Source organism: Temnothorax longispinosus, chromosome 10, assembly GCF_030848805.1.
Source record: "Temnothorax longispinosus isolate EJ_2023e chromosome 10, Tlon_JGU_v1, whole genome shotgun sequence".
Taxonomy (NCBI): domain Eukaryota; kingdom Metazoa; phylum Arthropoda; class Insecta; order Hymenoptera; family Formicidae; genus Temnothorax; species Temnothorax longispinosus.
Genome location: NC_092367.1, coordinates 18,647,463 through 18,663,659, shown reverse-complemented (window position 1 = coordinate 18,663,659; position 16,197 = coordinate 18,647,463). Strand labels below are relative to the sequence as shown.

General features: G+C 35.0%; 1 protein-coding gene across 2 annotated transcripts in view; it reads right to left on the bottom strand.

The window, feature by feature from the left end:
• The window catches only part of LOC139821224 (phosphatase and actin regulator 2), a 211,398-nt gene that overhangs the window by 173,629 nt on the left and 21,572 nt on the right, over positions 1-16,197 (bottom strand). The window contains exon 2 of one of the 2 annotated variants that reach the window (XM_071792150.1): positions 14,787-15,178. The exons of the other annotated variant lie outside the window; for it this stretch is intronic. Within the exon in view, the coding sequence (XP_071648251.1) occupies positions 14,787-14,820 (34 nt within the window). The 5' untranslated portion in view covers positions 14,821-15,178. The remainder of the gene's footprint in view (positions 1-14,786; positions 15,179-16,197) is intronic. 2 annotated transcript variants of the gene reach the window in all.

The following is a 16,197-nucleotide window of genomic DNA, read 5'->3' as shown; positions in this document are numbered from 1 at the left end:
AGTGTGTCCATCATAATTCAAACGACTGAAGATGAAGACACAGCTATTTTTTTTTTACAAAATTATAATAAAGATAAATTCAAATGCATTATGTAACTTACGGACTGGGAATTGATAATCAGCTAGAAATTTTTCTAACTTTGAGATACATACCTGAAACAGAAATAAAATTTTATTTAGATCATAATTTGCGTGTTCTCCAATATTATTATTTCGCTATAAAAAAATAAAGATAATTTCTGCGTTAATTAAATGTGTTTCTCAACATTTTTAGTTAATGCATCGTCAATCAGAGATAATGACAAACTAAAATTCCTGTAAAGGAAATTAGCTTACGTTTAAACAAATCGTGATTGGTATACGTATGTTAAACTTAAAAAAATGAACGAGACAGCTATAGTCAGGAAGCAGTGAATCAAGAATAAGAGCACATATGTTGTATTGTTTATGACAGCACGACTGTCGACAGATTAAGCAGATTTATCACGTTTATGGCAAGAGATCGCGCACTTTGCAGACCAAGCTGTATTTTCCAAGACTGTCACGGATTCAGACGAATGTTCAGAGACGATGGGCGGATGTGCCGAGGTGCGAACATCCGAAGTGGAAGACGGCGGATGCAGGATGACGATCGCCACCACGTGGTATTTCCGAGGCGTCTAGACTCGCTAATTTAAACCGACTCGCGAATCTCTAGACCGACATTTCGGCCCAGTCTCGCCGCTGTCACAACTAAGGCCTAAAATATGAGAAACATTTCGCCGTTTACGCGGGGAATGGACCGAGAGTCGTTCCTGAAGGTCGCCCGTTAGAAAGTATCCACCTTACATGACACACGAACGCGCGCCAATGATCTATCTATAGCTAGAAATATAATCTTTGCATAACTTGCACTCAACCTATGAATTTCTATATCATTATAGCGTCGTGAATTATAAGATTATTATCGTGGAATTTTAAATGCGCGAAGCATTACGCTGCATGTGCAACATTGAAACATCCTTTCCAGGAAACCGTCGCGTTTCTGCTATTAATTCATTATTTCCTGACGGAACACAGAATTTTTTAATTAATGCGTAATAATGCGAATAACAAATTACGCATTCGTATAAATAATTACAAAGTTCGAGGAAAATAAAAATTCATGGATTTGCATTTAAATATGATATCGGGTTAGTTCCTGGTTTCATCTCATATCCGTAATACATCTCACGTAGCTACGAGAGATCGTGAACGTAAGCCTAATACAGGTTTAATTTACGTATATCACTAACGGTATATAAGACCTGCTTATTTAGACATTAGTAATTATACACGTTAGAAAGATTGCAGGGAACATTATGCGCCGTGAACGTCCTACCGCGACGTTATATAGGCAACTTTTTTTCTCGTCATGTTGTGCAACTTAATTTGCCGCACTTCTCTCTAAATTTCATCGTTGCATTACTTGCGTTATCATTTCTGAATAAATATATTACAGCTAAAAAGCTCACATAATGTTATAAACACATTGGCCAACCTAAATCGGATCTTTAAAAGTGAATGAAAATAACTCCAACTAAATTATATGAAATTCATCGGTTTGTTCATTAAGTATTGTACATCAATAGTCAATAGGTCAATATTGCGACGCAAAATATTGCATTGTACCTCAGTTCAGCGGTCAAAGAACCCTCGATCTCTTGCCAGCGCGACGGCAAAGGTTCGTTTGTAAAGTTAAAGCGAGCTATAAACTGTTCCCTGACCCGTCTCATCGATCGTAATAAATTAAGGTCAATCTACATATTCCTGAAAAATAGTATAATCTCTCGGCGAACGACTTTATTACGTCTGACTTTACTATTATCAAGTAAGTCCTCACTGGACGGAGAAGTTTTTGTACAAATTTTAAGATACAGTTATTTCGAGCGATACAAAAATCCTGATGCAAGAATTAAAAATATCGTGCATTAGTTATTAGTCATTAATGCCATTATTCACATTATACATAGCATACTACGTGAGCGAATTTCTTGCTTGAAATTTATATAATTAATCTTAAGAAAATATGATAGAGTAAAAATATTATTTATGCAATATAAGTGATTATTCGCCACGTTTCGTTCTAGAAATTATATTCGGACATTTTTAAAAATTATAACTTAATTTACTTTGCAAAACTTTACTCATAAATCTAAAAATTTTCAAAAAAACCACATTTTAGTTGTATTATACATGTACGATATATATATTCCGATGTACGTATTTCGATATATATTTAATTTTTATCTATTGTCAGACAAAAAATCTCTAAATCGATGAGAACATAATTTAATATAATTTTCCGAGAAATCTTTATGAGTTAATATCACCTATTTAAATGTATTATTAATTGCAATAAAAAAATGTCAGCTGATTAGAATTACGGAACAATTTGCCATTAAATGGTAGAGATGTATAATTAAAGTGAAGTGACACTGCATCAACGACAACCACAGGCATCTCGAACAGCTGGTGTTGCATTTACGCGGTCCAGCTTTCGCGTGCTTCTATATTAAATGCAGTTACTTACAAGACACGAGCAATCGCGCGAGTTACACACCAGACGAAAATATCGTCCGTGGGAGATCCTTTCCCGAAATCGCGTCCGGAGAATAGCCACTTCAAGCGACGCAATTTACCGCATGCAAAACACGCGAAACTTACGTTGCAATTAATTAATACAGAATTCGTCGCAATGTGAATCCTCTCGATGTTATTACAACGGTATATTATAACGGTACATATTAAATTGCTCTCGTTATATTTATAACTCCGATGTTTACGGAAACGTGCACAAGATTGTCAGAGAAATCACGGTATTATTTACTTCGACATATAAAGCGCGAGAAGCTAATATTGCTTCCATAAAATTGACATTAATGTGAATTAAATGTGGATTGAAATTTGTTGTAATCTCAGATTATAAGTTTCCTGCCGTCATGAATAAAGAAAGCATTTCTTTTTTAAATATTTCTTATTATATACGTCACACGACAAAACCATATACACTAAAACTACATTACTAATAAAAGTAAAATAAAAGAATGTTTGGCACATTTAGTCCTTTTGCAAGATGAGACCTGCATCAGGGTGGAGGTGCCACTTTTTCTCTACCTTCAAGGATGAACTGCACTTTCTCATAAAAGGCAGAAGGTGCAGCATGATAATCCTCAAAGGAATATACCTAAGTTGGGAAAAGGTCGACAAAGATAGACGAACATAAACATCAGAGAAACACGCGCCGCAAAGTCCCGACAGAAAGAGACGATGAACGGGAACACAGCGCACAAGAGGCGGTCACCCATCCTTGTTGGATACCGAGCGAAGCATGCTTGACCGTGAAGAACGTGCAGTGTATATGACAACGAATGCGCTACACAGCGTACGAAGCAAATGGCTACTTATCAGTTATTTTACAATAATTAACGAACAAGATAGCCAAAATTTTAAAAAATTATTATTTTATCTTGTTAAAAATATCTACACCTTTGTAGAAAATAACGTAATAAATAATTTGTTGCGAAAAATATATACGATATTAATTGTAACATATTCTTTGCATTAGATGCATTTACATTCAATAGAATAATACACAAATAGATAAAAAAAATGTTACTGCAACGTATTAAACGTATGGCGATAAGATAATAACATCCGGAACTACACGGTATATAAACCGAAGTAAATTTAAAGTTAAATTTAGGTACGAAAAGTCTCACGTAAAATGTTTAGGATAATCAACTTTGTCGCATAACCATCAGATTGTTGGCTAACCGTCCAGATAAGATGTTATTTGAAGCGATAATGGCAGGAAATTAATGGGAGCCGAGGAGGTGGGAACGATGGGCGAAATAATGAAGAGATTTGCTTTCCTTATTACCGTGTGGATTCAGCTTGTCTTCCTTCATTAATAGTTGCAATTTTGATGGAAATTAAAGCCATGGCAAAGCAAAATTATAGAGTCGCTTGGACCAAAATATGTTTCCTTTGTTTCTCCTATTACGTGATAGCTTGTGTGAAAACTTGGCATCTTCGTCTAAAAAATGTGTAGAATAGCTTTCTAAATTGTATTGTTCAGCAACGATTGTATTTAGATATATATTTTATTCAATTAATATCCTTTAAATGCGACATATTCTTTTCAGATAAGTTAAAAACTTTATTTGTTTTAACAGTGTGATGACAGTCGTGGCAAGATAAACGCGGGATTTATTATTCGTCGCTACATTATGCGATCGGTTGAGTGATGTTATGTATTTTTATAGCCGAGATGTTTGCGTATGACATTAATTGATATATTGCAGCATTTATATATTGTTACATTTATCGCATTTATGCAGCTGTATTTTATTCGCAAGCAGTGGCAAGCCTATTATCAGTTCAGCACATAAAGGATTATCGAGAATAATCGTTAAATACTCTGTACAAATTATAACCGAAGATAATAAAAAAAGTACTGGTTCATTAATTTTTTTAATTTTCCAGCCATATTAATAATTCACTTCTTTTTCCGCGTATGATTTCATCGTGTAATATCGATATCAATCTTAATTATCGGCACAATCAGTCCAACAATTGATTGCGCGATATCTTCATGTGCAATTTTTCATCTCCCTCTAATTACGTTAGACAACATCAATTTCTTAGAATTTATCAAACTATTTTTAATTCACCGTTTCACCCTGATAAATCATTATCTTTCGAGAACTACATTTTATTTGATATAAATATAAAACATAAATATATGTCTCCTATTTTGTATAGGTACAACAATGCCAAAAGGATAAAATTTGGTCCCATATAAAATTTGTTAACAAAGAACTTTTAAATTATACGTAGGCTGCTGGAATAATTGATCGGCGACTTTCTTTTACAGAAAAAAAAATTTTTTTTTATTTCTCGGTTTTATTTTATCAGCAAACGAGACGACGCTGTCGCTCGAGTTGTGGTCATGTATCAGCAAAGTGTCCCTCACATTTATGTCTCGCATTTGAAAATACATCAATGCAATAAAATAATAGCCTTTCATAATAATACAATTGATTTATCTTGCACGCATTTTATCAGCGTGCTACGGAGGCGGATTCATTTTTTTAACTCGTAAATATTATTTCGAAATGATTGCGCTCGAAAATAAGTGGACGCACTGCATGTGATTCCGAGAGACAAACAACGCGTATATATATCCAATATATATATTTTTAAATATATTGAATTTCAAATAAATAATTTCAAATAAAGATTCACTGCATGCCAAAAATTTCATTTTAACATTCCTTTCCCTTTACAATCTAATTACGATGCGAATCAACGTCACGACACTTGATTTGTACCAAAATCTTTTGCACGAAGAATCACAAGAAATTAAAATCGATATACAATTAATGGAAAAAATAACTTAGCGTCATAAAATTAATTAAACAATTCAGTATTATAAAACTTTATCAATATATAAATAAGAATATAAATAGAATAAAATAGAATAAAATGGAGAATTTTTACTTGTCAAATTTTCTATCGTTTTGCTTACATATAAAAAAATATATATTAAAAAAACAATCGATAATATCGTATCTATATTTTTAATTATAATGTCGATTAAACGATAATATAACGGGAGATCCGTTAGCTTTGATTGTTCATTTTCGTCACTGTCGTCCTGTGGTCCAGACGACTAAATATCCTAACGTACACTAAAGACTGGCTCTAATTCCAGCTTTCCGTCCTCCACATCATAGAGCCTCACCGGAGAACGACCGCAAGGGAAATTCTTTGGATAACGTTCTTGTCATTCAAGAATTCCACGAGTTTCGTCGTCGTTTGCGAGGTAGCTTACGACACGGGTTGCAACGCAATAAAACCAGGACAGAGTGGTTCGCAATGATCTACAGCAGATTCTCGAACTGAATAAGACAAAATCGCGAGACTCTAAAATGACCGTAAAAAAAGTATTTCTTTTATGACCGTTTTATTATTATTATTTTTTAATAGATATATTTTTTCACGCGCATCAATTATATGAAAAATGTGAGTTTTCAAATACCAAACTCACATTTATTCCTAATTTAAGAAAATCAATTATTACATGCAATTAATATAATAAATATATATGTATAAATATAAAAATATATTTAAAAAATATGTTAAGCGAGATGCATTGCATACAAGAAGGCAATTTTTCAAATCTTCTGTAACACGAAAACGCCAGTCACGGGTTTATTATTCCGCTTTCGCGTATAGAAGATCAACGCAAAGACTAAATTGATTAATCTGTTTGTCTTTCTCTCTCTCTCCTCTCTTTAGATTTCATTGCCATTCCTCGATGCAATAAAGCAAAAGTACGACGCTCCAATTTGTATCAGTCGATCGATTTACAAATGGAAAATCACGCGCAAGCCGCAAACTCTTTTTACCAGTCTATTTCTCCCGGTCATTTTCTTCGTTTCACCGATCATCCTTCGGCAGATTGCCGAGTTATTATCGAATCGTCACTATCGAACTATAAGGAAAAATAATTACAATGCCTGCCTCATATAAAATTACATAATATTGGCTGCGACATCCAAACAGAAATGTTGTATTTAAGTTATTGCTTTTGTCTCATCTCGTCCAATTCCAAATTTTCTATATTTTCTAAAGCGCTATTTCTTATTTTGACTTATTTTACCTGATTACTTCAAGATCGATTAACAACGATAATTATTTTATTCGAAACTATGTTATCTCATAATAAAAAATCAGGAGATCGACTCGTACATACATAGTTTGGCTATATGTTTCAAGACACAATTGTTTGTTTTGTAAAAATAGAAAATAATAAATTAATAATACGTTTCAATGTTCATTAACCTAATATACGTTGAAATGGTATATTATCCTACTATTCTCGATTATATGTCTGAAAGTAAATAAAAATAGCTCTCCATATATCTCTAACACAACGCACGACCATGGGGATAAGTTGTAGAATAGAATTAAAAAGAGGAAGATCCAGCGCTGACGATTTCCCCGGCGAAAATACATGATAGAATTTCGAGGGAGACGCTGCGGCCTCCTGAGAGCACTTCGCATCATTGCACATTGAATTCTACAAATAACCGTGGCGAGTGCAACGAGATTTTCCTGCAGAATGCGCCGTAAAGGACGGACGGATCTACGTTCGAGAACGTGGCACGTGCACGATATTGGTTTTTCGCAGGTTGATGGAATTCCCCTCCCGCTTTTGCTTAGCTCGTTCCCGGGCTTTTAAGAGTAAGCTCGTCGTCTGCCTGTTTGCTTTTCTGCGTCGACGAAACTTTCCGATGAGTCTGATGCGGACTGCACCGGAAAGTTAAGACGTAATGTGGCATAATACAAACTTTTCGTAAATCTATAGAAACTCACAATCATGTGCTGCAGCAGTTTTTCTAAACCCAGACTCTAAATAATACTCGTTTTTTCAAAAATTGGTATAAAAGATCGACGTACCAAATATATATTCAGATTTCTCTGTACAACGCTTGTACATCGCTGTTACCATAAAAAAAAATTAATTATAATACACACCGTGTAATATAAAAATCCAATTTTTTAGATTTATAATAGGAAATCAGGCTTAACTCGTATTCCTGACTTAAAATGTCTCAACCTAAGATTCAACTCCTCGCATCTCGGTTCTACAAATGATTAACCTCTTGTTTGCATTTTTAGTATAGAGATCGCCAAAAATACAAATAAGACGGACAAAAGATTGCAGTAAAACGAGACTCAATAAATACATCAACTTATACGCGCTTATAATGTCGTGATTTGAATGCAAAGACCTAGATATAAAATCGAATGCTCCGGATTCTGTGAACCCAATATTTTCTACGACGGAGGATGCATAATAGAACGACCGGACTCCTCAATATCGTGCGTTTCCGTATTAGATACTATCATAACCGTGGCATCATAGTTCTTGGTTTGTAGTCGTCAATTGCAAAACTGCAGCAACTTCTACATAGGATTAATAATCATGGAACAAATTAATATCCTCTATTCATCGATTATTTATGAGAGTCGCGACATCACGGATGCTAGAGATGAGAAGTCAAAAGATGATTTGTATAATACGGAGAGAACGACGTGTCCACTTGCGCGGAAACTGTTTGGCAAATACTCATTTCGTAAAATCAATGGCCCACACGCGGTGAAACACCTCTCGCTTCGCAGCTGTAGCTGCAGCTGTATTTGAGTCCACCAAGAGACGAATAACTGGCGGTTTCGCGAGTAGGATGTCGTTCGCTTGCGAAAATACGCTTTCAGAAAACTAAAGCGCATTGCGTTTCGCACATGTGCAAGCAGTCCGTCGTTTTTTCCACTTTTCAGGGATAAATTTCTACGATAAACGCGAAACCGACAAGAGTAAAATGTACGGGAGTGACATGTATTGTTCCCACGACAGATATATTCTTCCCAGTTGATGCCAACCAACGCGTTCTACGTTTATATTATGAAAGATATTTCAGAAATCGTGTGCATGCATATATTTTTTTTCTTTAAACCAGATGTTAAATATTAACAAGCAAGCTAAAAAGAAAATCATGTTTTCAAAATAATTATATAAAAATATTTTCCTCTCTGCCTAATTAAAAAATTTCAAGAAAATGGAAGTCTAAAAACATAAATTAAAAAAGGGGATTTTTTCTGAGTATATTTAAGTAACTTTTATTTTAAAGGAGAAGGAAATGTTGAATTTTATTATTAAAATTAAAAATAAAAACAAAAGATTTAAATAAAGTTATTAAACATTGAATGTTAATTTTCCTCTAAATTCATCGGAAAGCTTGGAATATTCTATTATCTATTATCGCTGTGCACTTGCTTTTGGTATCGACCGTATCTCTCTACCTCGAAACCGGTGCAACCGTAACAAATTTCTGTAACACCATCTCATTAAAGGTGATTAGAATCGCGAGACACCTAATCTCCCACATGCGAAACTGCTCTTCATTAAAATCGGTCGTTGCATGTTTGAGTGCAACAAGGACATTATCGTTTGCGGTATATTACTACGTACTATGATTATCGAGCACACTGCACCTAGTGCTGCATCGCCCTGCCTTTGCCACATTTGGCTGCGTAAACGAGTTATCCGCACATAGACTGCATACAGACTACAAATATACAAAGTGACCTGAATAAGACATAGCTCGCGTCTAACAATAAAAAGAAAATTTTAATCTTTTATAAATTGACTGCAACAATTTTACCGATATTTCAAGAAGTCTCGTGATCCAAAAAATATAATCATGCATTAAAGCTTACGTATTTATAATCATCACATGTAATAATCACAATTAATTAGAAATGTTTAAGAAAGTGTTTTTTTTACTTCTCTTAGATAAAGAAGAATATAGTTATCTCTCATTTTTAAGGCAGAGAATATTTTTTATATCTTATATTATTATTATCTATTTTACGAGTAACATTAACTTTGTTATATTGTTTAAATATACTCCATAAAGTTTGTTTATGCGCATTCTTGTCACCATGTATATAATGAGAGTGGAATGCGGCACAAGAAGTGCGAAAGCGCGTTATGTCGTAACCGGTTTCGAGTAACCTGCAGTATTCTAGGACATCGCACAGTAGAAAATAAAGAACGACAGAAAGGAATTCACTTTGCATGCCCCGTGAATCAGTTGCTCCATCAGATACCAAGCAACGAAAGGTGAAACGTATAGATTAAAAAAGATATATGTCACAAATAAAATGTAAACAATTAACCACACGTTAATCATCAAATGTACATATACTCTCGATATACATATATTTCATTCTTAATAATCTAGAAAAATTAAGAAAATTTTTTTAATATGTTGAAATACAACTTACAATAATTTTTATAACTTTCTCTCGTTCGTAAAATAGCAACCAAAGATGTAAATTGAGTTGTCGTCGAGATCAACACACAAGCATTCAAAGCGCACGCAATCCATATCCGAGCATTACACGTATAATTGATTACGGTTTCGTACCTACAGCTCATTATAACGACCATCTAAATTCAAAGAAAGATTTTAAGTCGTCGAAATGAATCGCGCAAAGTCTCTTAACGTAATTATACTTTTACAGAGCACTCTCCACCGATTATCAAAGAATCTCATTTGGCGATAAAATCCCAATTAGAGACCATATAATTGTGCTTCGGATACTTCGATCGAGAGTAGCGTAGAAATTCGTTCGAAGAGTCAAACTAAGCGGAACTAACGTTATTTCTCATTACCGTCGCATACTCATTACTGGAAAAGTATGATAAAAGCATAGACATCGCAGGAGAAACATTTTCATTCGCCGAGCAAAGCGAACTTACACACTTCGCTGCTAACACCTAATGGAGTGAAATAGATATGAAAGTTGGTGTGTGCTGTTAACGACAGTCTAGAACCTCAATTTGATGCTAAATTTCTTCAGTAATTTCTGGATAAAAGATATCTCTCTTCAAACTCATCTTTCAGTTTTGTTTTATTTACGAGAGCACTGAGCTTAATGCACTGATTACACGGCATAACGGTTGTCATTGTTTTATTTTTCACTCCATATAACAATGACTACAACAACCATTTTAATAAACAAGCATAATTATAAAAATGCTCTTTCACTAATTCATTATTATTTATCATATTTAGTTCAAACTTAACCTAATTACAAGGAACAGAAAGTGATATCTACTTTTCTCTGGACAGCGAATTATCGTTTACTACAAATTTAATTGTTTCTATTGTTATTTCTCGTAAATTACAAAATTTTTTATGACTGATATAGAACTTTCAAGTACACAAGAAGATACGGTAGCCAAGTTAGGCAGCGTAGGAATCGTATGAAGCTGTTATTGAAATAGTTTCACGAACAATTTCGCAGTTTATACCGGTATAGTTCTCCCGCTGTCAATGGCAAATATCGTTCTCGAAGAATAAGGCAAAGAAGATTTTCAAGACGTATCGTAATAAGCGTTAGCATGAAACTTTGTTCGCGAAATTACTTTGTTAAGGGGTGCCCTAATATATAACAAACTGCCGCGCATTGTCATAAGTTTGAAATTACGTAGGCGTTTACTTGTACTCTCACGGAAGCACGTCTTACCGATATTTTACGAGCTAAGGCAAGTTCTTCCAACGTATATTATTTCATCAGCCGTATTATGCATCCCCACAAATGAACATAAAAACATTATCATTTGCGCCATTATTTTCTGATAACCGTTACACTTTGCGGTAAATTCTATTGCATCTTCATCACGCTCTCTTGAATCAAAACCTTTCTTTTTTCACGCACTAAATTACTTTTTCTCGATTACCGTTTTCGCGATCAAGCGACGTCGACGACAGACCAGTTTCGGCAAAGTCTGTTTACCAATTTCCGTGCGGACTTTACGCAAGTTTGTGTCGTATTATCGTCACTATATCGCGGAGAGTGTTCGAAGCTGTAAAATCGATGGACGACACGGCGAGTGGGGTCGCGAGAGAAAGCGAGACAAAGCCGATCGTCCCCCAACGATGATGATGTGCGGTGGTGTGGTGGTGGCTCATCGAGTTTTTCGACGTCGCGTTCCTGCAATATTTCTTGCCTTATTCAATAACCGTGCACTCTATCGCGATATGCTCCGTTCCTATCGAGCCATCCTCCTGGCTTTCATCCGCGATCGCGTCTTATCCGGTCATGTCAACGAAACTTTCATGATCAGCAGAAAATGAAGCCATATAAAAGTCAAGCCAAGGAGAGACAATAAGAAAAGGTGTAAGTAAGTAGATTGGCACTTATTTTCCTGAGAACTATCTAGCTCTCGGTTTCACAAACCTCAATTTACTGATAGAGCGCAATAATGGAAAGACGCGGGAATACTACAATATCTTTGCGTCACACTCGTCACACAGTGAAGGCCGAAGTGAGGTGTATGCGAGCGATAGCGGAGATGTACTTCGAAGATGCTTTTATGGAGCACGCTGGAACATCCCGGACAAAACGACGTCGCTGAAAATTCTGATAAATGGCGACGACGACCCGATAAAAGTAGGTATCTACGTGGAATCGAGGTTATGAGAAATTTATGTGCGCGAGGTTAACGTTGCTCGTTAAATTGTCTAAGAAAGATTTAAAAAATAAACTGGCCTTCTTCTACATTTCATTTAAAGATTTTCGCTACTCGACGCTGAATAATTTGATAAGAAAACTTTATGTCCAAATTTAAAACGATCTATTATTCGTGAATATAAGATAGAAATGTAAGATTTGAGACGATTGCGCAATTAAATGTATGTAATTTATGCTTGCATAATATATTCTTCATTTAAGTGTATAGCATTTGTGTATTGCACTATTTCAATTTCTAATAGAAACGCAATGCAGAAAACGATGCGCTATATTTGGAAAAAGTAGCACTGTAGGCCCTAAATTCCCATTATACGATCAAATATCACACATAAACAGAAAAGGACGACTCGCTGCCTAGCAAAGAGCTAGGAAGGCAAGTATCCCTCGCGGTTGTGTGAGTGTCATATTGTATCTCATATCTAAACCGCGAGCTCTTGAGAGCACTTTAAACGACAAACATCGTTTCGGTTTTCGCCGAGTGCTCAACTCCGCTGGCTGTGCATGCGCGCATTTTTTCATCGTATATACATTTCATTCGCGATAGCGAAGCTGAGTTAGAATCCGAAAGAGCGAGAGATGCTCCATAATCGAACCGAAGGGTCGGTTCAGATTGGCAAAGCGAGAGAAGGCACGAAAATGTCAGGCGCAAAGATAGGACAGGAGTGATTTTACGTGGTGTATGACAAGGATTACATAACAATGAGACACCGCAATGTCAGCGACTCTCCGGGGACGCTCTCAAACGCGGCACAACCCTTCCCTCGACGCAACCTCCTTCAACACCGGTACGTCTTTGCGACGTGCCGAAGGCAACCCAGATATCTCCCAAAGAAATAAAATCGTCTCACCAAAAACTAGTATATTTTATTACAACCGAAAACTACAGCGGTAAAAATATTTATTGCAATGCTTATCGGAAAGTGAATTCCTGTTTAAAATATTGCTGTATCTAAGTTCATAATTGAGTTTATTACGATCATGTGTATAATTAAAAAATATTAAATTTTAACATCATAATAAAACATGTTAGACTACTATTTGTCACATTTTATATCCAAAATTAAATTTTCAAAAAATGTTTATGTAACAATGTGCTAAATTTTATATAGGATTTGTGAGAAACTGATAAATGGATTTTCACAGTTGCGAACGGAAGTACGAAACAGTAGACATGACTGAAATATCTTTTTATTGACACGATAAAATATCACATCGAACTCGGTCGTTCGAGATTTTAATCAAGTCGGAGTTCAAATGAAAATTTCATTGATAAAACATAAAAATAAAATTTTGTAATATTACAAATTTAACTATGCTCTCCAAATATACAAAATTATTGTAATAACAATAATGATTGTTTATGCATTCATCAAACACTGACATTGAGAATTCAAGGCTCATCTACAAGATCCGAAAGACTCCGAAAGGACACTGCATCCCTCGAGAGCAATCGATGACCTAAATGCCCATTGTCGTTCGTTGCCAAGTCGACGCAGAAGATATGCTCTTTATTTAGATGAAGTGCTCCGATCGGAAATGTTTTGGAAATGATGCTGAAATGGGCTATATATGCAATTTATCTCTTAAAAGTAAACTGAGTACTTCCGAGCGCAACAATAATTTATAAATTTAAATATCATATATATACCGTTATTACTATACTAATTTAATCAATGTTCGATGCAAGAATAAAATGAAAAGGTTATAGCTTTAACATTCACAAAAATCCCATTATATATAAAAGTTTTAAATATTAAAATTATAAAAAGTTTATATTCAAGGAATACATTGTAGATATTATTTTCACTCGTTTTCGCAAAAAAGTTTTGCTATTCTAGCCCACGGTGAATAAAATCGATAATAAATTACGAGAAAGTTCTTATCGTCGAAAAAGACCACAAGTTTACAGAATTTTCCAAGTGGAAAATGATTTAACTATTTCCTGCTGAAAGATTTGAACGTCACTTACAACAACCGCGAGACGTGCCGGCACAACCACTTAAGTTCTTTAGCTTTACTATGCAAATGCAAATATCTCGTCGTTCCATGAAAGTTCGTGATCTTCTAATCGCAGCCATGCATCGCGGTTAAAATTTTCGCAAAGGAATAGAAAATAGGCGTTTGAAAATGAACGTTTATTCAAGCAATAAATTCTATTGCGCATGTAAAGTTCGTGTGTGTTGTTTAGTATATAGAAAAGCTTTTATCCCGGTAGTCACGTGAATCGACAATTGATTTTTTCGGCTCATCGGAGTGTATGGTATGCGTGACACTCGAACGCGTGTTTAGATAAGCGCAATAAATTTTGCTTTCTCTGTTCTCGGTTACTATATTGCATCAAATATTCTTCTTCCTGATGCGCTTATCTTTAATCCACAGCAATCATGGATTTTGCTTGCGAATTTTATTGCATGACAGTATTACTATAAATTACTTTGCAAATGGGAAAGCGTACTACAAGAGTATAAAAGCATAAATTCTGAATAAAATATGTAAAGACAAATAAAAAGTAAAAGAAAATTGAAATAATATCGGCTTAAAATGATAAAGATATTGTTCTGCTTTCAGTTATCTTATAAATTAAACTTTCTTTATAAGTCAGGCGAGAAATTACTTCGCTCTTACACGATATATGTACAGAATGAACATACCATCTCTAAAAGGTCCAAACCGCCACAGGCTCATTGCGCAATGTATAGAAGAACGAGACACGCAACAGCAACCAACCGAGTAGATCACGCAATATGCACCTTTTTACGTCATCTCGCAGATAATTCCACAAGCACACTACACTCATAAACCTCCACAAATGTCACTAAAATTTTCGCGACAAAGTTATCAACCTTCTCGCGTGATCGGATCGCGATGTATGCAATAGCAAGTTCAAAAGCTTTCCCGTATAAAGTCTTTCTATATTGTTCTATAACGTCAAGAAGGCGAGTTTGCACTTCAAACAAAGCTTACCGCTTTGACTTCGTTCAATCTACTTCCATGCGCTTATTTTCGATCGCGTATAATATGAAAACTTCCTCGATATTTTGCTCTAAAAAGCAAATTAAAAGATGTAAAAAATATTCCCGACAAATCTTATACATTATTACTACGATATCAATAATATGATGCAAAATAAATTTTATACAAAATAAATCTCCCCAATTCTGTGAAGTAATTTAAAAAATCTTCTCAATTTATTAATTGTATTGGTTAAATTTATTATTTAAATTATATCCAGTTACATTTATATTTTATTTCTCGTATTTATGTAAATAGTTTTTCAGGAACAGAGAAAAACTTTTAAGCGGTTTTATCATCCGAAGACAAGACAAGCACGTTCGTATGTATCGTGCACGGCTGCCATTACTTTGCTAGCAAAATGTGAAGTTAACTTTATCCCTCTCGGACAGCGCGAAATGTGTCCCCTCAGTCGTGGTTAATGACTAGCCTGCACATGAAAGACACACCCTCCGCAGACCGGACGGACACTGGGCGCGACCGCAGGGGTATTTACACGAGCAACTCGTCAGTAGAATGTTTCTTTAATTACAAACGGTTGCGGCCGTGTTTTATCAATTTGTAAGTTCGTTCGCTTCGAAAATACGTATCGGAGTAATAGCATTTTAAGTTTTAATGGATTTAATAAAATTATGCGAATTTAAAATTGCAGTATCTTCAACAACGTTTATGTGCAGATTAAATCAGACGAACGAATATGCAACAACTCTCCTTCAAGATAAATTACATTTCCTATTAAGAAATCTATTGACACAGGCTCTTCCAACAGACTGAGTAGCCGTTACAAAATTCGTATCGTCGACATAAAAAAAAATTTATAAAAACCAAAGTCACTAGCTCAATAATTTCGATTATTTAAGTTATTTTCACTACACCATTATATCGTCTGTTGAATATCGACACATGCCATGGAAAAATATACCTATCCTATCACGATCGAATATTTTAATGTAGTTACAAATACTTTAATGGTACAGAACAGTTTATGGCAAATAGCTAACGTATTGACGATCCATTGGGCGTTTTCTCAGCGCTAATATTTGCCATTTC